This window comes from Microcaecilia unicolor, chromosome 2 (assembly GCF_901765095.1).
Source record: "Microcaecilia unicolor chromosome 2, aMicUni1.1, whole genome shotgun sequence".
In the NCBI taxonomy this organism is placed as follows: Eukaryota; Metazoa; Chordata; class Amphibia; order Gymnophiona; family Siphonopidae; genus Microcaecilia; species Microcaecilia unicolor.
In genome coordinates this window covers 577191673-577213307 of record NC_044032.1, presented here as the reverse complement: position 1 = coordinate 577213307, position 21635 = coordinate 577191673, and the positions used below count along the sequence as shown (strand labels likewise).

The following is a 21635-nucleotide window of genomic DNA, read 5'->3' as shown; positions in this document are numbered from 1 at the left end:
ATTTAGTGCTAGATTCTATATATGACGCCCGAGAAATCAGCTCGGAAAAAAATTACACCTAGTCGTAATCTCTAAAGTATGCCTACATTTTATAGAATAGACTTACATTTCCACGCAGTATATAGAATACGCCGAACGGCTCGTCACCCGCATCCATGTAGGTCACATTTTACTTGGTGTAAATCTTGATACCTAAATTAGGTTCAGATTGGGTGTATTCTGTAATAATGCACATAGATTGTAGAAACACCCATTCCATGCCCATAACCACGTTCCCTTTTCAACTATGCGACAATGAATTTACGCGCATTATGTTGCAGAAAACGCTTAGCAAATAGTGCATGTAAATTGCAATTAATGCCAGTTAGTGCTAATAATTGCTTGTTAACATCTAATTGATAGCACTGATTAGTTAGTTAACCAATTAAGTTATGCGCATTGTTATAGAATACGCTTCAATTTCTGCATGGAAATTAAGGTGCCATATATAGAATTTGTGGGACTATGTCTGAACATTTGTTAGATGACTCTAAAAAAACCCCTAAACACGAAAATGAAAATGTTTCGTGTGCCCACCCCTAGTTATATCTGAAGTTTCTTTTTTCTCCTTTTTATTTTTGTAAAGTTGGTATTGTGAATTTCAGATGATGTTGGTTTTCTGCACAGTAATTTAGAGGCTTTTTTTGTGTTTGTTGGACTTATTGGTGCCTCTTTTGGTTAATTTTGTGGATTCTCTTCAAGTTAAAAGTCATCCCAGATGTGGGAACACAGTGGAGATTTCAGGAGCTATTTTTATTTGCCTGGTATGCAGGCAGGAAGTGTGTATTGGCTTTTCTTACTTGTTATACCAGGAAGTACCAGAGAAACAAACTGCATACTGTTTGACTTACTGCCTGTGTACCAGTCAGCACCTTGAGCAGGGAGGCTGCTGTAGGACTGTATTTGTACAAACTTTCAGTAAACACTGTTTTTCTGCAGTTTTTGATTTCTGCTCCATGCTTAATACTGGCAACAAAAGATCTGCAGTAGACCTGGAGAGAAGGGTTTTCATGAGAGCTGGTGGGGAGTTGAGAGAGTCTTCTGTGGCAGCATGATCTCTGTAACACAGCCCAATCAGGGGAACAGTTGCAGGTGGAATATGCTGTCCATTAGAAAAACACTATTTTCCATGACCAGCACCTAGCATATTTCTGCTGTAAGGCTGAATTGTTATTGTTAGCTATTAGGAGCAGGAAAAAGCAGGCTGTACGTTTTGGTAGGGCAGACACCTTTTGAATATTCAAGGCCTTTCAGCACCTGCAGAATCTATTAAGAAGCCCAGGGCTTTTTTTGTGGGGGTACTTGGGGGTACTGAGTACCGGCACCTTTTCCATTGTCTGCTAAAATTGACCTAATGACCCCAAGTTTTAATGAAAGAGCTCAGGCTCTACACACCAATTCTGCCTTGTCATAGGTATCCTCGTTAAAAGGTCTCAGCATGTTGTATTCCAGACTTACAGCGCCTTTTCTATCCAGCGTTTGATGCGCTGTAAGTCTGGAGTACGACACGCTTAGAATGTTTAATGGTGATACCTATGTGGTACCACTCGTTTTTCTGTGTGGTTTTTGTACCTCTCTGCATCGTCTGGAGAGCAGCATTAGCGCTGCTATACAGTTGTTGTGACCCCTGAAGCAGATGATACTCCCGTCAAAACATGGCCCCGTGTCTGGTCTGTTGACAACTGTGGTGCTCAATAAAGACTGTTTTTTTTACCCTACTGGCTGCTGAGTACTTTTTGTCGACCCCTATTACTTTGTTTTGCTGCTGTTTGTCTATACAAACTAATGCATGCATCAAACTTTTCTTACATAAGTACACAGTTATGGAACGCACTGTCCTGCAACATAAAAACTACTTACGAACCAAATAACTTTCGCAAATCCCTGAAGACCCACCTCTTCAACAAGGCATATCAACTAGATCAGCAACTATAAATGTATTATCTCACCACCTTATCTACTATCTGCACTGTTATTGCTTATATCTGCTCTCTAACTCTCGCTTACGATATTCTTTATGACATTCCCAACTACCTATTATAAGCACTGTTTAATACTTATACCTATTTGTTCTAATTTGATTAAGCTACTCTGTATACAACACTGTTTTTCTCCTAATCCATTCTCTACCAATAACGACACATTGTAAGCCACATTGAGCCTGCAAAGAGGTGGGAAAATGTGGGATACAAATGCAATATATATATATATATATATATATATATATATATATATATATATATATATATATATATATATATAGGGTTTTCTTCCTTTTTGTTCTATGCAATCTCTTTGGCGTGAACTGATTTCAGCCTTTTGCTTTCAGTCTCACAGATATACTCCATTCATATCATATTCAGAGTATCCAAGGCAGTTTGTGAAGAGGGTCTAGGTAGCCCTAGATCCACTATATTTCCAATTCTGACAAAACATTCATTAGAGTATAATGGAAAAAAAGTAATAGTGAATTGGATTGTCTCATCGTTAAAAAAAAAATTTTTTTTTAAAATCTAGTATAACATTCCTTGTGGTAGATACTAATTGTCACCCAGAAGAAGATAAATGAAGTCATCAGAATTTGTGGTGACTAGGAACATACCATAAACAAGGCCTAAAATAGCTCTAAGTGCTGAAATGGGTTAGAGTGGTGAGTCATATCTTGGCTTCACTTTTAGGAGGGCAAAGCTTGCTAGATTTAAGGTATACCAACTGATGATTGTTGATGATGCCACAGCTGATGCTCAGAAAATCACCATTCGTAGAGGGGCTTTCCATACAAAATGCCTGCAATTTGTGTAGTTTTTGAAATTTTCCAGAGGTTCATAAAAGACATTCTTAAGGAATGATCCTTATTTTCATGTTTTGATTGCATCTGTTGAGCAACTTACTGTGCAGCTGCAGATGTTCCTTGTCGATTTACTGAAGCAGGTCTCTGAGTCAAATGACAGAAGTGTGCGTTTGGTGTTCTCCAGATTGAGTTTCTTGGTAATATTGTTGATGCCACTGGCATTTACCTAATACCTGTGAAAAATTGGGTAATCCATGAAATGCCCATACAGCCAAATAAATAGAACTGTCAGGATTTCCTAGGAATTTTGAATTTTTGACACAAGGCCGCCATAACAGAAATATCCCTGCACAATCCAGTTGTAGCAGTGTGAACCTTAACAGACACAGCCACAGCCACTCGGAGAGTTGAAGGTAGAACAATAAAACTTTATTACTATTTCAAAGAAGGTTCCAGCCTGTTCCTTTCATAGGCATGATGAAATGAGAACAAAAAACAGTTTTTTGGATTCAAGGATAATCTCCCCATGGCATTGTCCCTGGCAGGGCCATAGTGTGCACTAGTTTCCAAGTTTATTGAAGTCTTGCTGTACTGCTTGTCGAGGACCACCTTTGGCTTCTAGATAAACCAAAACCAGGCCTGGCTTTGGCCTGATCTACAGGATTAAAATTTCCACAAGGTTCCATGGTAAAATTTGGCCTACCCGAATCAAGCTTCTGCTACTTACACATATGTGATGAAGGCATATGCTGGAGGGCTGCTTTTGCCTTCCTTGGGTCTCCCTTTTTTAGCTGTACTCAGAAGTTTTATCTTGCCTGAACCATGCCCTGTCTGCTCTAGATTGCAGCTTTTAATGTGGCTCTGTGAGGGGGTGTTATTAAAGGGGACTAGTAACTTCAGTGATTTAAAGCAACTCTTGTCATCTCTGTTTATAATACTCCACTATAGTGAGCAGAAATAGCTAATGCTTACTCCTGATGCTTTGTCTTTTAGTACTGGGGCTTTTCTCCATCATTCACTTGATAACTTTGGGTAGACCATATTTCTTCTATGTGAGAACTTTGACATTAGGTAAAAGGAGCAATGTCTAGACTGACAACAAACTGCTTACAATTGTGTTTGGCTGCATGTGTGTGGATGTGTCTAGTGACACTTAGATTCCCTGGCTGTGATGAACTGGGGCCAGTGCCAGGCAGACTTGTATGGTCTGTGTCCCATATATTGCAATCCGGTTTAGGGTGGGCTGGAAAGGGCTTCGACAGCAACTTCAGTGGCTGGAACTTGAGGACAGTGCTGGGCAGACTTTTATTGTCTGTGTCCTGCAAAGACAAGACAGATAGGCTGGAGTGAGCTTTGACAGCAACTCCAGTAGTTGGAATGTAAGGACAAGGCCAGGTAAACTTCTGTGGTCGATGTTCCAGAAATGCCAAAGAAGGACCATGATCAAGTATTTTGTATCATAATCGTTGTTATAATCATGAATTGATAATGTGTGTGACAGTAAGGCAGAGTGGATGGACCGTTCAGGTCTTTTCTGCCGTCACTTACTATGTTGCTATGTTATATATGTTTCCACTCCATGTGGAAACTCAAAAGAATAAAACCTTTCTTCCCGAGATATATCTTCCGCACCCTGGTACAGTCAATGGTAATAAGTCACCTGGAGTACTGTAATGCACTATACGCTGGCTGCAAAGAACAGACTATCAAAAAAACTCCAGCCCAGAATACCGCCGCTAGACTCATATTTGGAAAAACTAAATATGAAAGTGCAAAACCCCTAAGAGAGAAACTTAATTGGCTCCCACTCAAAGAACGCGTGGCGTTCAAGATTTGCACGATTGTACACAAAATCATTCACGCAGACGCCCCAATCTACATGCTAAACCTTGTGGACTTGCCTCCCAGAAACGCTGTAAGATCATCCCACAAATTTCTCAATCTGCACTTCCCCAGCTGTAAAGGACTAAAATACAAGCTGATACACGCCACCACCTTCTCATACTTGAGCACGCAGCTGTGGATTGCTCTACCTACAGACCTGAAAGCTACTGATGAAATAACTAACTTCCGCAAATCTCTGAAGACACATCTCTTCCAAAAGGCCTATAAAGAAAACACATAGCCTACGAAACTACCTCAACAATCCACACAATTATTACAGTTCACCCATATCCTACCTAACACCTTCCATCTATCTTCCTTTCCCTAATCTTCAAACTTTAATAATTGTATCTGTTACCATGAAATAATTATATCTATCTTCCCTTACCTAATCCTCAAACATTAGAATTGTATCTGTTATCACAAAATGATTATGTCATAACCATACTCTGTAAGCCACATTGAGCCTGCAAATAGGTGGGAAAATGTGGAATACAAATGCAATAAATAAATAAAAATATGGCTATGGATATTATATGACTAAGTATATTATCAAATTTGTACAGTGTATAATACATCATTGTACGGAGAAATATGATGGACAGACCCCAGTTCTTGAAGATTAAAGTACTACTACTACTACTTAACATTTCTAGAGCGCTACTAGGGTTACGCAGCGCTGTACAAAATAAACAAACAAGGACGGTCCCTGCTCAAAGGAGCTTACAATCTAAGTAACGAAATGTCAAGTTGGGCAGTCTAGGTTTCCTGGGCAGAGGTGTAGAGGTTAGGTGCCGAAGGCGACATTGAAGAGGTGGGCTTTAAGCAGAGATTTGAAGATGGGCAGGGAGGGGGCTTGGCGTATGGGCTCGGGGAGTTTGTTCCAAGCGTGGGGTGAGGCGAGGGAAAAAGGGCGGAGTCTGGAGTTGGCGGTGGTGGAGAAGGGTACTGAAAGGAGGGATTTGTTTTGAGAGCGGAGGGTACGGGTAGGAACATAAGGGGAGATGAGGGTTGAGAGGTAAGGAGGGGCTGTAGATCGAGTACATTTGTAGGTTAGTAGCAGAAGCTTGAATTGAATGCGGTACCTGATCGGAAGCCAATGAAGTGACTTGAGGAGAGGGGTGGTATGAGTGTATCGGTTCAGGCGGAAGATAAGACGTGCGGCAGAGTTCTGAACGGACTGAAGGGGGGATAGGTGGCTAAGTGGGAGACCAGTCTAGTTAAAACAGATCAAAACATTGAAAGACAACTAGGAAGCCTTAAATACAGTCTGGCTGATATTCAGATGTATATGTTTTATTGTATTTATATTTTTAACTATGCATGTTACCAGTGGCGTAGCTAGGGTAGTTGACACCCGGGGCCGGTCATTTTTTAACACCCCCGCCCCCCCAAAATCCAGTACAAGGCATACCGAGAATACAAAACACTCAGGACCTATATATAGAGCAATTATACCATACCATAAGCAGTAATTTGTACGAGTCACACAAGGAAAAGGAAAGCATCTTAAACACTACAGTGAACACTAGAACATCAATTCACCTATTGTAAAACGAAAATAGACAGAATAGTACAGATCGTCAATCCTGCACAGTCAATGCCAACCGAAAGCCATGTCTTTTTCACAAACACAGATACACCCTAATCCACTATAGAATAAGTAATAATAAACTTTCTATTTAGACAAAAATTAAACTGAACCCCCGATGCCAGACTCTGTATACAATGCAACACCAAAGAAACAGAAAATGTCCCCTAGTACTGTGCAAAATATAAAGACAGCAGATGTAAATTTGAAAAAACACTAACAAATACCAATCACCACTTTACAAATTAACAAATAGAAATAAATACAGAAAATAAAATACCATTTTATTGGACTAATACATTTAGCTTCCAGGGGCCAAAATCTCCTTCCTCAGGTCAATACAGTATAGTGCTGTTACAGTATCCTATCCTGACCTGAGGAAGGGGGTTTTGTTCTCTGAAAGTTAAGTCAAAATGTATTAAAATTAGTCCAATAAAAAGATTACCTTATTTACATGTTAAAGCAAAAAAATAAAAATATGTATTTTATTTACAGTTTGTTGTCTCTGGTTTCTGCTTTCCTCATCTTCTTTTCAGTCTTCCTTCCATCCAGCATCTGTCTTCGCTCTCTCTCTCTCTCTCTCTGCCATCCAGTGTCTGCCCACTCTAATGTTCCTTCCATCCACTGTCTGCTCTCTCTCTCTGCCCCTTCCATCCACTGTCTGCCCTCTCTCTTCCTTCCATCCACATCTGTCCTCTATTTCTGCCCCTTCCAGCCACCATCTGCCCAGTCTGCCATCTCTCTCTCCCTTCCATCCACATCTGCCCTCTATCTCTGCCCCTTCCATCCACCATTTGCGCCAGTCTGCCCTCTTTCTCTCTCCCCTTTCCACCCACCATCTGCCCTTTCTCTCTGCCCCTTCAATCTGTCTGCCCTCCCTCTCCCATCCATCCATCCATCCAGGGTCTGCCCTCCCTCACACTCCCCCCTTCCGTCCAGGGTATGTCCCCTCTCTCTGCCCCCAGTTCCAGCCCCCTTATTCCACCTGCCCCTGGTTCCAGCCCCAGCCCACATCTCCCACCTGCCCCCCTTTTCAGCCCCACTATCCCACCAGTCCCCAGCCCTTTTCTTCCATTAGTCCCGAGCGTCAGCCCCCAGCCACTTCTCCCTGTCCCCTTTTCAGCCCCCAGTTCCAGCCCCCTTCATCCACCACATGCCTTACATCCCCCCTTTTCAGCCCCAGACCCATTCTCCCACCTGCCCCAGGCATGGACCCATTTTCCCTCCTGCCCCTTGTCAGACCCCAGTTCCAGCTTCAGACCCCTTCTCCCATCTGAGCACTCCCCTCTGAGCACCCCCACCCCTCCCCAATCCCCTTCTCCCCTCCGAGTACCCATCTGAGAACCCCTCTGGGCTCACCCACCCTCCCTCCCCAATCCCCTTCTCCCCTCTGGCCTCCCCCACCTTCCCCTTCTCCCATCTGAGCACTCCCCTTCTCCCCTCTGAGCTCCCCCTCTCCCATCTGACTCCCCCCCCCCGACCCGGTCCCGTCCCCCCTCGTGGAGAGCTGACAGAGCCCTGTCTCCTGCCATCACTCTTCATTTTTTTTTTTAATCCATTGCAGCGATGCAGGCAGCGCTTTGCGTCTGCCCTGCATGTGCTGTGAAGATAGAAAATCACCTCGTTAGCGTCGGGCAGGGTTGCCAGGTGGAAATTTTTTTTCCCACCCAAACCAGCCTAAATCCAGCCCAAAACCTGCCCAAACTCAAACCCCGCCCCTGACACCCCCACCCCCGCGTCATCACCCCCGCCCCCGCCGTCATCAACCCTGCCCCCGTCATCGGCCCCGCCTCCCCGTCATCAGCCCCGCCTCCCCCGTCATTGGCCCCGCCCAAAACATCACTAACCCCGCCCCCCGCGGCCGAAAAAACCGCCCAAAAACCGCCCTGAAGCCCAAAAAGCAGCCCAAAAAACCGCAACCCGCCGCGGGCAAAAATTTTCCGCGGCGGGTCGCGGAAAACCGCCCAATTGGGCGGTAAAACCGCCCACCTGGCAACACTGGCGTCGGCCCTTCCCTGTTGTGTCCCGCCCTCTTCTGAGGTAACTTCCTATTTCCTCGAGGGCGGGACACAACGGGGGAAGGCCCGACGCTAATGAGGTGATTTTCTATATCTTCACAGCACACGCAGGGCAGACGCGAAGCGCTGCCTGCATCGCTGCAATGGATTTAAAAAAAAAACGAAGAGGGCAGGAGACGAGGGCTGTCCGGAGCACCCCCCCACCCGCTGACACCCGGGGCGGACCGCCCCCACCGCCCCGCCCTTCCTACGCCACTGCATGTTACTATTGTAAGCCAACAAGAACTTTCTGGATTGTGTGGGGTAGTAAATAATGTAAATAAACAATAATAAATGAGTGTGATAAAGGGATAAGAGAAATGAAGAAAAGACATGAAGCACATATTGGCCTAATTTTATAACAGGGCAGCTGAAGAGAGTATTTTATAAAAGCAAGAAAGACACATATGTGCCTTTATAAAATAGGCACCCAGGACTAGCCCCTGTAGAGACAAATGCCTATGCACACATTAATACCTGCTATGAAGCAGGTGCAAAATGTTGTGTACTCTACACATGCACTACACCCATGAAAATGCCTACAAGCAACACGTGTACAAGTATGCACCATCTTGTCCCCACATATATACACAGCACCACACCACACTATGTTATTTATCAATCTCTTTGCAAAGTATTCTTTTTATTAGTTTATGATTTGGTATACTAAGGAGTATAAAGTAACATTTTAATACGAGGTTGTGTTTTCTGCAGAACTCCACTGCCTGCCTCTTAATTCCTTTTGCAGTTTTTAATAAATAACACGGTGAGCAAAGCACAAAACTTCTGCTATGAATGAGGGTGACAGGAAGCAAAGAGAGAGAGAATGGAAGCTAGAAGGATGCTGGTTCTGGCTGAAGAACATAGTGAGGCAGACTTGGATCACATTCCTGGGCTAAGGATGAAGAAAGCAGGAAAGAAGCCATGAAGGATACACTGGTTGGAATCTGCTTTTAGGCCAAAGAGGAAATTAATTCCTAGGGAAGAGAAGAGAGCAAGCTGACTTCTTATTTTTAGGTTAGAAGAGAGAAAGGTGCTGATTCTTTGGTTGAAGAAGAAGGCAAGGCATAATAGGCTAGATTGTATGTATGGTGCCAGAAAAATCCGTGCGGTAAAAAAATATGCCTAGGCATAGGGTTACCATGTGTCTGGATTTACCCGGACATGTCCTCTTTTTGAGGACATATCCGGGCAACCGGGCGGGTTTTGTCAGCCTGCCCGTTTGTCCAGAAATCCGGACAAACGGGCAGATTGCTAGCCTCCCCTCCCCTTACTTACTACTGCCCTGGTGGTCTAGTGACCTCTTCCACCTTTGGGGCAGGAAAGAGCCCCCTCTTTCCTTCCTGGAGCACTGCCCTGCATGCATCCTTCCTGTTTGTGATCTCGGCGCCGATTCAAAATGGCCGCCGAGAGTTGAAGTGACTTCGTGAGATTTGAACTCTCGGTGGCCATTTTGAATCGGTGCCGAGTTCATGAACAGGAAGGGTGCATGCAGGGCAGCGATCCGGGCAGGAAAGAGGGGGCTCTTTCCTGCCCTGAAGAGGTCACTAGACCGACCACCAGGGCAGTAGTAAGGGGAGGGGGTGACTGGGAGGGGGAGTGATGGGGTGTGTGACGGGGGGAGGGGAAAATGTGACAGGGGGTGGGGCGTGAAAGGGGGCGGGGCATGTGTCCTCCTGTTTGGGGACAAAATATGGGAACCTTACCTAGGCATATTCTCTAAAGTATGCCTAAATTTTATAGAATAGGCTTAAATTTCCACGTGGTATGTAGAATACACCTAGTGCCTCTCCACACAACCAAATTTAGTTGCATCCATTTAGGCTATGTTTTTCTTGGCATAAATCCCAGCACCTAAATTAGGTGCTGAGCGGGTGTATTCTATAATAATGCGCGTAGATTTTAGAAATGACCATGCCATGCCCCCTTTCCAAATATTCGACTTGAATTTATGCACCATGTTACAGAATACACTTAACGAGTTGTACACGTAAATCTTAATGCCAATACAGGAAGTGATAATGGACTAGAGTAGTAGTTCCCAAACCTGGTCCTGGAGACACCCAGCCAGTCAGGTTGTCAGGATATCAACAATGAATATTCATGAGAGATTTGTATACAGTGAATCACTGGACTAGAATATACAAAGAAATAAACAACACAGCAGATAACTGTGTACATTTTAGAGTGGTATACCTCTTCCTTTTGCAAAGCAGAACATAATTTTTGTGTTTGTATCCTATAAATCCGTAAAGTAAAATAAAAACTAAATCTAATATGATTATTTTATTCCAAAACATCCTTACTTTAGAAAATCTTCCTCACGCTAACATTTAATCTAATGATTTGTACCGTTTAGCAAAATAAGGGTTGTAGTTAACACATTTTAATGGTAGTCTGCGTTGATATTTTAACACAAACTTGTGCTATTTTAGCACTGCTCCCATTTTATGCAATGAAACCTAGTTACTAATAACCAGGGTTAACAGTAAAATAGCTCATCCTAACACTAGCCCATATTGATAACTTCCCCCTAAGGTGGTTATTATAACAGAGATTTTCAATTCATATGTGTAGACACCTGCATTTACGTATGCTTCTCACATATATGTAGAAAACCCAACTTCAGAAAGCCAGGATTTATATATGTGAATTGTGAATACATGTATATTGAAAGGGGCAGGGCTTCTTTTGAGGGGGTACTTGGGGGTACCGAGTACCGGCACCTTTTCCATTGTCTGCTAAAATTGACCCATGGTCCCCAAATTATAATGAAAGAGCTCAGGCTCAATACACCAATTCTGCCTTGCGATGGATTCTGTGAATGGTTACAGGGGGCCTGGCTATTGTGGGGTGGGTCCCTCAATGATCACCCTACCCCTGAAGGGTGGCCTGGCATTTGAGTACCGGCACCTTTTTTGCTAGAAAAAATGCACTGGAAAGGGGGATGGTCTAGGTATGTTTTGGCTGGGATTCGTACAAGGCCAAATATTGTGCAGGTATTTCCCATTTTAGAAGGGGAATATTTATGACCTCCGACATCAACGTCGAGATTTACACTTGTTCCCAGGTATGTTTAGGATTTGTAAAGTGCTGGTTTTGGAGGGATTAAGGGGGGTTATACTCTTAATCCCCCGGTGCCGCCCCCTAAATTGATAGTGTCACATGGTTGTGGGTTTCAAGTTTAGTAGATCCTTGATATACCACCCAGGGCACAGCCTTCAGGGCAGTGTAAATAACAATAATAAAAAGGTAAAGGGTACACAGAAAACAAACTTAACAAGGAAAGCCAAGAAAAAAAAATTAAAGAAAACAAGGAGAAGCAGGAACTCCATTAATACAGGACAGGTAAATAAGCCAGACTGGCAAGGCGAAGCAAGAGAGGACAGGACAGAAGAAGAAGTGCCAATGCATGCAATCACATGCCATGCCAGCCTTAATCCATCTCCACCAGTAGAGCAGAGGGGCCACAGACTCCTGGCAAGGGTAAAAGCATACCTGAAAAGGTGAGTTTTAATAGCGGACCGGAAATCAGTACAAGTGTTCATCAATCATAGATGACTGAGAAGAGCATTCCAAAGAGAGGGGCCCGTGACACAGAAGGCTTTGGAACGGGTAATGTTGTGGCGCATATGGCGGAGTGATGGAACCCGCTGTAGATGAGCCTGCAATGAGTATAGTATCCTAGTTGGAAGGTAAGGAGTCGGTTATTGCTGCAGGTAAGGTGGTAAATCAGAATGTACCACTTTGTTTTAAATCAGTGTACTTATGTGTGGGAGCTTAGATGTGTAGGTTTCCAAAATGACAGACATACATGTCTATGTGTCAGCACTTTTACCTCTATGTTTTGAAATACCAGCATATATGTTTAAGTGGATTATCGAGTGTCAGATGCAAAGTGCTGCAGTTACTTCAGAATGCAGTGGCGAGGTTTGTGGTAGGAACTCCTGTAGCTATGTACATATAGGCTCCTACATTTAGGTACTCGGCCTTAGTTTTCAAAGGTGCCAATAAGGTTCTAAAACCTTTAATTTTATAATCAAAATCCTTTTGCTTCCCACAAAGAGATATAGGCCATCACAAAAATATAGGGCCCAATATTCAGCCTTTAGCAGCATGTAGCATCTGAACTAAGGCCATCGGCTGAACTGACCCCCGATATTCAATTGTAGTTAGACCCTGCCCAGTACACCTTAGGATGCCAGATGGCACTTAGAGAAGCAGGAGCGAGTAGGCATCACTCCTACTTCCAACTAAAGGTATGGGGGTGTAAGGAGTGATAGATTGTCACTAGACCACCAGGGCTCAGTTACTGAGAAGGCCTGGCATGGCCTAGCCAGTGGTCCACTGGTCTGGGACTGGCCTGGTCTAGCCTAGCCTGGGAGGGAAGGAACCTGCTGGACCACCAGGCTATTCGTGAGGGGGTCAAAAGAGCATTTTTTTAAGGTTTGGGGGAGGGGAGCCAATGCTTAGGAGAACTGGGGCCTTTTTGTTGGGGGGGGGGGGGGGGGGGGAAGAGGCCACAGTGTGCTTTTTTTTTTAATGCCAATTTTCCTGTCAGTGCCTGAGCCAATCAGCACTCAGGTACTGACAGAAAGGTTAGCACAGAATTCTGGCTGCAAATAATTGCCACAATTTTAATGCAGCATTAATTTGCATACTTATTACTCTAAGCACGCAATTTTCCTGTGCTAGTTTTGTGGTAGAATTTCATTCTACCATGAATCTTTAAGCATCAGCCCCTAGATGGTTGGGCATGAGTCAAATTCCTGTTGAGTATGAAGGTAGTATAATCATTCTATGAATTCACTGACATTGTAAAGCCTTAAGGGAGTAATTCTATAAAGAAGCTGCCAGGATTTAGGCACCAGGAATGCACATACTAGCACATTACCAGCATGTTCTACTTGGTCTCTCTCAAGCACATTTAGAATCAACTAGGAAAGGCGCTTTCTTTTTTCTGGCCCCTTTCCTATGGAACAAGTTACTGCTGTTACTTAGGTCTGAATTGTCTTTTTTGTTAATTTTAAAACTGGTTTAAAATCTTTTCTCTTCAGTATTGGACTGATCGGGTCAACTTATAGGGGATTTGCAGTTAGCAGATTTGTTTCTAGCTGATCTGTTTGTTTTTAGCTGATGTGTTTAGTATAATGAGATAATTAATTACCTCTTTCCCTCCCTCTCCCATACTACCGTTGTTTGTGTAATTGACTGTTGCCCTGTCTTGTCTTTATGGAGTTCCTTTCTTGCTGTGATATTTTTGTTTTGATTGTTCATCGCTCTGATTTGCTTTATAATAAGGGCAATTGTATCAAATCCAAATAAATAGAAACCTATACTTGCGTATTTGTGCAGATACACAGGTAAACAGTGATATTCTGGCTGTGCGCCTAAATGGCACACAGTTACACGTGTAATTTATGTAGCATATTTCTGTAATTTTTGCACGTTTTAGCAATTTAGGCAACAGCATTTACATCAGCTCTATGACTGGTGTAAGGACTTGTGCCTAAAACTATAGGTTCATATTTTCCCTGTAATCTAAGGGGCCCTTTTACAAAACAGCAGTAAGCCCACCACAGACTTAACCACATGCCAGTCCGGAACTACCTTCGAACTACTTCAGGAGCCCGTCAGTAGTTCCCACCCCTAGCATGTGCCATTTCTGGCGTTACAAAAATATGTCCTCAGGTACCGCCGGGTTAGCACGGGAGCCTTTACTGCCATCTCAATGGGTAGCAGTAAGGGCTCCCCACCGAAATGGCCGTGAACCACTTACCACATGGCCATTTCTGTTTCCCCAAAAATAGACAGCCTTTTACCTGCTGTGGTAAAAGGGGAGGCTTCAGCTCGCGTCAGAAACACATGCTGACACTAGCGCAGACCCCCCTTTTACCGCAGCTTAGTAAAAGGACCCCTAAATGCAGAATTTGGGCTCCTATTAAGACGTGTTGTTTTACTGGTAATCCTAATTATTAGTAACTATGTTTCATTGCATAAAATGAGACCTGTGCTAAAATAGCACGAATTAGTGGTAAAATACACATCTTAACCGGAGCCCTCATTGAAAATTACTACTACTACTATTATTAATCATTTCTATGGCGCTACCAGACATACGCAGCGTTTTACACATTATATGCAGCTACTTTCTCTGACCCTACAGGGCTCACGATCTTAAGTTTTTTGGTACCTGGGGCAATGGGAGGGTTAAGTGACTTGCTCAAGGTCACAAGGAGCTGCAATGGGAATCAAACCCAGGGTTGCCAGGATCAAAGGCCACTTCTCCATAATTATGCTTGTAAATGTTTTTAGATCTAATACCATCTTGGTGTATTGTAACTTGAGGGTAGTTTTAAATTCTTGGGGCCCTGTTTACTAAGCTGCACTGTAGGTGCGCTAACTTTTTATCACATGGTAAAAATTAGCGTGCGCTAATGCTAGACACACCCATATATTCCTATGGGTGTTTTTAGCGTTAGCGTGCCTGCAACACAGATTAGTAAACAGGGCTCTTCGTGTTAATTGTAGTCTTTTTACTTGTGCTCATTTAAGTTGCTGTGTTTAGACTGATAGATAATAGACAAACTATTATCTGACTTCCCACAGAGGTAATAATTTATTTAGTTATTGCATTTGTATCCCACATTATCCTATCGTATGGCAGGTTCAATGTGGCTTACATATTGCTAAAAAGGCAGCTACAAAATTTAGATTTGTAGAGGCCTAGTACATAATACAGAAGTACAATAAACGCTTAGGTTGATATATTAGCATATTATGAGAAAATAAATAATAAAAATAATAAACAATAAAAATAAATAAATGAATAAATAATAATAATAATAATAATATATGAATAATAAATAAGTAATAAATAAAAATAAATAATGAAAAGCAAATTACATTTTAACATCTTAGAGAGCCTGTTTGCAAAACAAATTTGCAGAAATTGTTTGTAGGGAGCATCTTGCTAAAAGGGCCGAAGGTATCCCTGGAGGCACAACATAAAAGGAAAGGCCGTACATAGACACACTAGATAAAAATAGAAAATAACCTGTTCAATAAAATTAAAGGGTCCTGGTATAACGGGAAGGGAACACCTCCAGGCCTAAGCTGGAGAGAAATGAAACATATTATGTTTTATGTGGTATTATATGTTCTTAATTGTGTATGTATTATTGTAATCAGCATTGAACAGTGAAATGAGTGGCATTTAAATATTTGAAAAATAAATAAATTCAAAAGCCCTCAGTCTGATACTTGGGCTCCATAGTGAAGTAGAGGAGTAGACTAATGGTAAGTGCAGTGGGCTGAGAACAAAAGAGGCCCTGTTGTAGCGGTGGTGGCCGTTTTTGTTGCATGCCAGGGCCCCTTTTACTGCAGCGGGTGAAAATAACCAAAAATGAAATTGCCATGCAGTAAGTTTGCACTTACCGTGTGGCCATTTTGGATATGTTGGGGGGGGGGGGGGGGGGACGACTTACTGCCACCCATTGAGGTGGTGGTAAGGGCTTCTGCACTAATCTGGTGGTAACCCCGTACGGAAATATTTCTTTCAATATTTCCACTAGCGCTGGAAATGATGTGTGCTGGGGGTGGAACTACTGTCTGCACCCTTGTTGGGCCGGTGGTAGTTGCAGGTTGCCTTACAGCAAGCTTGTTTCCACGCAGCAACCCTTTAGTAAAAGGGTCCCCTGAAAATTAGTATTAATCATAAAAGTCAAAATGATTAAGTCAATTAAAGTTGCAAATAATTCTTATGCCAAGTTTTAAGACATGAAGTAGCTCCTCTCATACTCTTCTTTTTTTTTTTTCACTCTTCCTAGATCCTTGGCTTGACATGTGTACCTCAAATGTCTTGTGCTTTGCTCCCTCCACAGTTTACTACTACTATTAGCATTTATATAGCGCTACCAGACGCACACAGCGCTGAACAATTGACATAGAGAGACAGTCCCTGCTCAAAGAGCTTACAATCTAGGTAAAACAGACAGACCAAGACATTACGGGCAAGGGAATTACAGGGTAAAGAGGAACAGGGAGGAGGACAAATGGGTAGTGGCTAGGAGCCAAAGGCAGCAGTGAAAAGGTGAGCCTTCAGCATAGATTTAGAAACAGGTAGAGATGGAGCTAGACGTATGGGCTCGGGAAGGCGGTTCCAGGCATAAGGTGCAGCAAGATAAAAGGAGCGAAGTCTGGAGTTAGCGGTGGAGGAGAAGGGGTACGACAAGAGAGACTTGCTCAGAGAGCGGAGTTCACGGGGAGGAATGTAGGGAGAAATGAGAGAGGAGAGGTAATGAGGGGTCATAGATTGGATGCATTTAAAGGTCAGTAAGAGAAGTTTGAACTGTATACGGAAGCGGACAGGGAGCCATTGAAGTGACTTGAGAAGTGGGCTAGTGTGGGCATAACGATTCTGACGGAAAATAAGTTGAGCTGCAGAATTCTGGACAGATTGGAGAGGAGAATCACGGGGCAATCTCACCAAATGTGACTGTTCCCCAGATTCTATATATGGTGCTTGAAAAACCGTGCGGAAACGAAGCGTATTCTGTAACAATGCGCATAACTTAATTGGTTTACTAGCTAATCAGTGCTGCTAATTAGATGTAAACACGCCATTATCAGCACTAATTGGCATTCATTGAGATCTACATTCTCAGCTTGCTTAGTGTATTCTATAATATGGTGCGCCTAAATTCTAAGTCGTATAGTTGAAAAGGGGGCATGGACATGGGCATTTCTAAAATCTATGAGCATTATTATAGAATACACCCACTCTGCAGCTAATTTAGGTGTCGGGATTTACACCAAACTAAAATGTGGCCTGAATGGATGCAACCAAATGTAGTCACGTGGTGAGCTGCTCGGCATATTCTATATACTGTGCGGAAATGTAAGTCTATTCTATAAAATTTAGGCATACTGCAGAGAACATGCCTAGGCGTAATTTTTTCCCGCACAGATTTTTCAGGTGTCATATACAGAATCTAGCTCTATATGTTCCCCTCTTCCCAACATCCCCTCCAACATATACTTCCCTTTTCCCCATGATCACCTGAGCCCTAGTAGGGGTATAATGCTACTGCACCAACACTTTAACTGCATTTTCAATGAGCTGAGGTGCATATGACAGCTAGTGAGTGTGTAGTGAGTTATGTTGCCATTCATCAGGATAGCTGTTTAATTATGAAAACCTTAGGTTAGAAGGCTTAGTGCTAAAGCCCATTGGGAGGTGACTCAAGAGAGTGCCTTCGTTGGTTAGTTCCTAACCTCTGGAATCATCTGCCAGTTTCTGTACTGGTGGAGCCTTTTTAAATTAAATTTAAGAGTCTACCGAGACACATTTTTTACTCAGGCATGTGGGATTCCAGGAGTTTAGTGTACTGATAAGAGTTTTGTCTACAATATATACAAGAAGTGTCATTTCTGTGATATTGTTTGCTTGTTTGTTATGCGTGTATAGGTCTTTCCTATCTACATCTGGAATTCCTTTCACAATTTTTGGGACCCTTTTACTAAGGTGCGCTGAAAAATGGCCTGCGCTAGTGTAGACGCATGTATTGGACATACACAGGTCCATTTTTCAGCATGCCTGCAAAAAAAGGCCCTTTTTTTCCCGAAAATGGACGTGCAGCAAAATAAAAATCAACATATGTTCATTTTGAGCCTGACACCTTACAGCCACCCATTGACTTAGCGGTAAGGTCTCGCGTGATAACTGGACGGTAATTGTCAGCACGCATACACTGCCGATTACCGCCCGGTTAGCACCACTTGGTAGAAAATTCTGCTGTGCGTTTTGGACGCACGTCAAAATTAGAATTACCACCTGGAGCACGTGGAAACTGGACTGTAGTTCTAATTTGACGCATGTTGTACGCATGTAGGCGCCTGCGTGTCTTAGTAAAAGGGACCCTTTGTGTTTTATTATTTATTGTAAACTGCTGAGACATGCTGAAGCTAAGCTGTATAGCAAATTTTAAACATAAACCAGAAAGATAACTGAGGGGGGTTCAAGGATGAAGGATTACCTAGAGTTGCTAATAACCTTGATTTGACCCTGAAAAAAAACAATGTTATGAGTGTCCATAACCAGGTTGGCTGTTGACAAGAAAATAAGAGTATGAAAAAACTTAATATTGCATCTTTAAAATTAAAATTCTCCAAGCAGACTGTAGAGTGAAACTACTAAATTAAAGTTTGTAGTGTATGCAGGGAAACCATTTTTCCATATTTCGAATACCATTTTTATGTTTTTGGTAAATAAGTTAACTCATTCACTGATGAGTGCTGTAAAATCTTAATTGGAGTCACTGTTGTTTATTTTCAGTTTAACAAAACCTTTGTCTTTTGCTGACTGTGTTGGGGATGAGCTGCCATGGGGTTGGGAGGCTGCGTATGACCCACAGATTGGCGTCTATTACATTGATCATATCAACCGTAAGTAGTTTTTTTTAAATTATATTTAAGAATTGAGATGAAAATCAATCACAAACTTAGCTAACATATTTAGGGCCCTGTACGCATGTTAAAGATGTTAAATCGCCTATAATTTGGCATAGTAAACAGGGCCCTTAGTGACTGAATTTTTAAGCTGCATTAGATACTTAACGTGATGCATTAACTATTGGTATGCACTAATTGGCAAAGGATGGAAGGGCCATACAGTGGACAGTGGATAAGAACTGCACCTTGCGGTTAACATAAGGGTCATTACTGCACTTAACCTCTGATACAAAGGTGCGCTAGCATTTTTAGTGCATGCTAAAAATAAGTGTGCGCTAAATGCTAGAGACACCCATATATTCCTATGGGCATCTCTAGCGTTTAGCACATGCTAATCATTAGCGTGCACTAAAAACACTACTGCCCCTTTGTAGAAGACCCCCTTAAAGTTAGGCACGATTTATGGAATAGCGCTACACTTGGGAATCATGCCTAACTGTAGGCGCGAACAGAAACAGAAAAAAGCAACACTGTGCCTTCAGGATTGAGATAAATGCAGATCTTTTAATTTGGAAAATGACCCGACACGGGCCATGTTTCGGCATACAAACGCCTGCCTCAGGGGTCAAGACGTCCTTGTGGATATAGTCATAGAAAGGTTGAAAAAAAACAAACAGGGTACGTTGCCCTGAAAATCGCCTTGGCGCCGAGGCTATTGACTATACGGACATTTACTATTTTCAGGGCAACGTACCCTGACTGTTTGGTTTTTTCCAGCTTTCTGTGATTATATCCACAAGGACATCTTGACTCCTGAGGCAGGCGTTTGTACGCTGAAACACGGCCCGTGTCGGGTCATTTTCCAAATTAAAAGATCTGCATTTATCTCAATCCTGAAGGCCCAGTGTTGCTTTTTTTCTGTTTCTGTTTATGCTTATATGCTGTTTTACCCTCTCTTTTGTTAACTTAAGGCAAGGCCATTTACACCAGCTAAAACGCGGTGCAAATTCCTGTGTGTAAATTTAGGCGTGGACGCACTTATTCTCTAACTATACATGCAAGTTAAAGGAACTCCTCCATTCCGCCCATGACCCACCCATGACCTTCCCATTTTCACACCTCTTTTTTTTTAATCCCACGCCTAAATTTGCACATGTACATTTTAATTAATTCTAATTAGTGCCAATAATTGCTTGTTAAAAGCTAATTATTTGCGCTAATGAGCTCATTATTCAGTTATATTTTGAGCATTCGGGGGTAGTGGCATGGCTGCTTTCCCCTAAGCTCCAGGATTGTTCCCAGCAGTTATTGCTGAGGTTTTTCAGCTACCACAGATTAACTGCTGCAGTTAAATTTTGTTTACTGCAGAACCTTGATGTAGCTTAGTAAATAGGCCTGTTAAGGTTTTATGGTATTGCCCAAATTGGCGTCACATCAGTAGTCCCTGAAGCAGAATTTCAAAACAGACTGAACAGGGATGATGAATAGTTGAATAACAGACAAATTTATACAGTGGGCGTTCAACAAAGTTTTCTGGTATGATTATCGATATGGCACCTCAGGCTAAATGCCTTTGAATCATTGAATATAGTGGAACCTTTGTTTTTTTATTATTTATAGAATTTTATAATTACATAAAACCAAAAATAATTTGACTAGCAAAGGAATCCAAGAAATAAATCACTATAACATAAACTTAGATTGAACTATACACCCTTCCATGAAGAACTGAAATCAAGCAGGAGAATCTAAGAACGGGAGTTTCATTAAACAGAAAAAAATAACCCATGAAAAAGCCTGTTTTCCCCCAGTGGAACCTTATTTGGATACATCTATTCCTTATTTGTCAGTGTTGAAGACTGCAAACAAATTCTTTGATTCACTTAGAACACTTAGGGATCTGTTTACTAACCCATGCTGTAGGCGCACAAACTTTTTAACATGCGCTTAAAATTAGCGTGGTCTAATAATAGAGACACCCATTGGAATATAATAGGTGTCTCTATCATTAGTGCGCGTTAATTTTTAGTGTGCACTAAAAAGTTAGCGTGCCCACAGTGCGGCTTAGTAAACAGGGCCCTTAATTTATGGTCAGACCTATAATGTGTAATACACCTTTACACTTTTAACACATAGTAACATAGTAATTGACTGCAGATAAAGACCTGTACGGTCCAACCAGTCTGCCCAACAAGATAAACTCATTTTACATGGTATGTGTTACTTTATATTTATACCTGAATTTGATTTGTCCTTGCCTTTCTCAGGGCACAGACCGTAGAAGTCTGCCCAGTACTGTTCTTGTACTAAGTTCTGAAGCTAACTTTGAAGCCCCTTAAAATTTACACTCCAGCCCATCCCTATCTATTCAGTCACGATCAGGGCGTAGACCGTAGAAGTCAGCCCAGATCCCGTTTTATTTCCCAATTACCGGCGTCACCGGTAGTTGGGAAACAAAACGGGAGCTGGGCATACGGCTATGAGTGATCTAGGGTGTTTACCCAGTGGAAGTATCCCATTGTAATGAGTTCTGGGTTGTACTGACAGTCTTCCCTCAATTCACACTATTTTTTATCTCTGTATAGTTTTGTTTGATTATAATAGAATAGTTGTTGAGATTATTGGTTTGCTGTTTAAGCTGTTTTGTTGTTGAACATATTATAAGGAGCAGGTGATAATCTTATTTTTATAAATTAAAATATTGATTTAATTTTCTGATTTAAAAATAAGTTGTCTTTGTTTTTTTGTTTTCAAGTAGTATAGTTATTTCTCAAATTTGAAAAAATTAACCAGCATATGTAGTCACTTATAAATATGCTGA

At 42.2% G+C, this 21635-nt stretch overlaps 1 protein-coding gene across 1 annotated transcript in view; it reads left to right on the top strand.

The window, feature by feature from the left end:
* WWC2 (WW and C2 domain containing 2) overlaps nucleotides 1-21635 on the top strand; it is a 306912-nt gene that overhangs the window by 64520 nt on the left and 220757 nt on the right. Inside the window, exon 2 of the mRNA XM_030191517.1 lies at nucleotides 18699-18808. Within this exon, the coding sequence (XP_030047377.1) occupies nucleotides 18699-18808 (110 nt within the window). The remainder of the gene's footprint in view (nucleotides 1-18698; nucleotides 18809-21635) is intronic.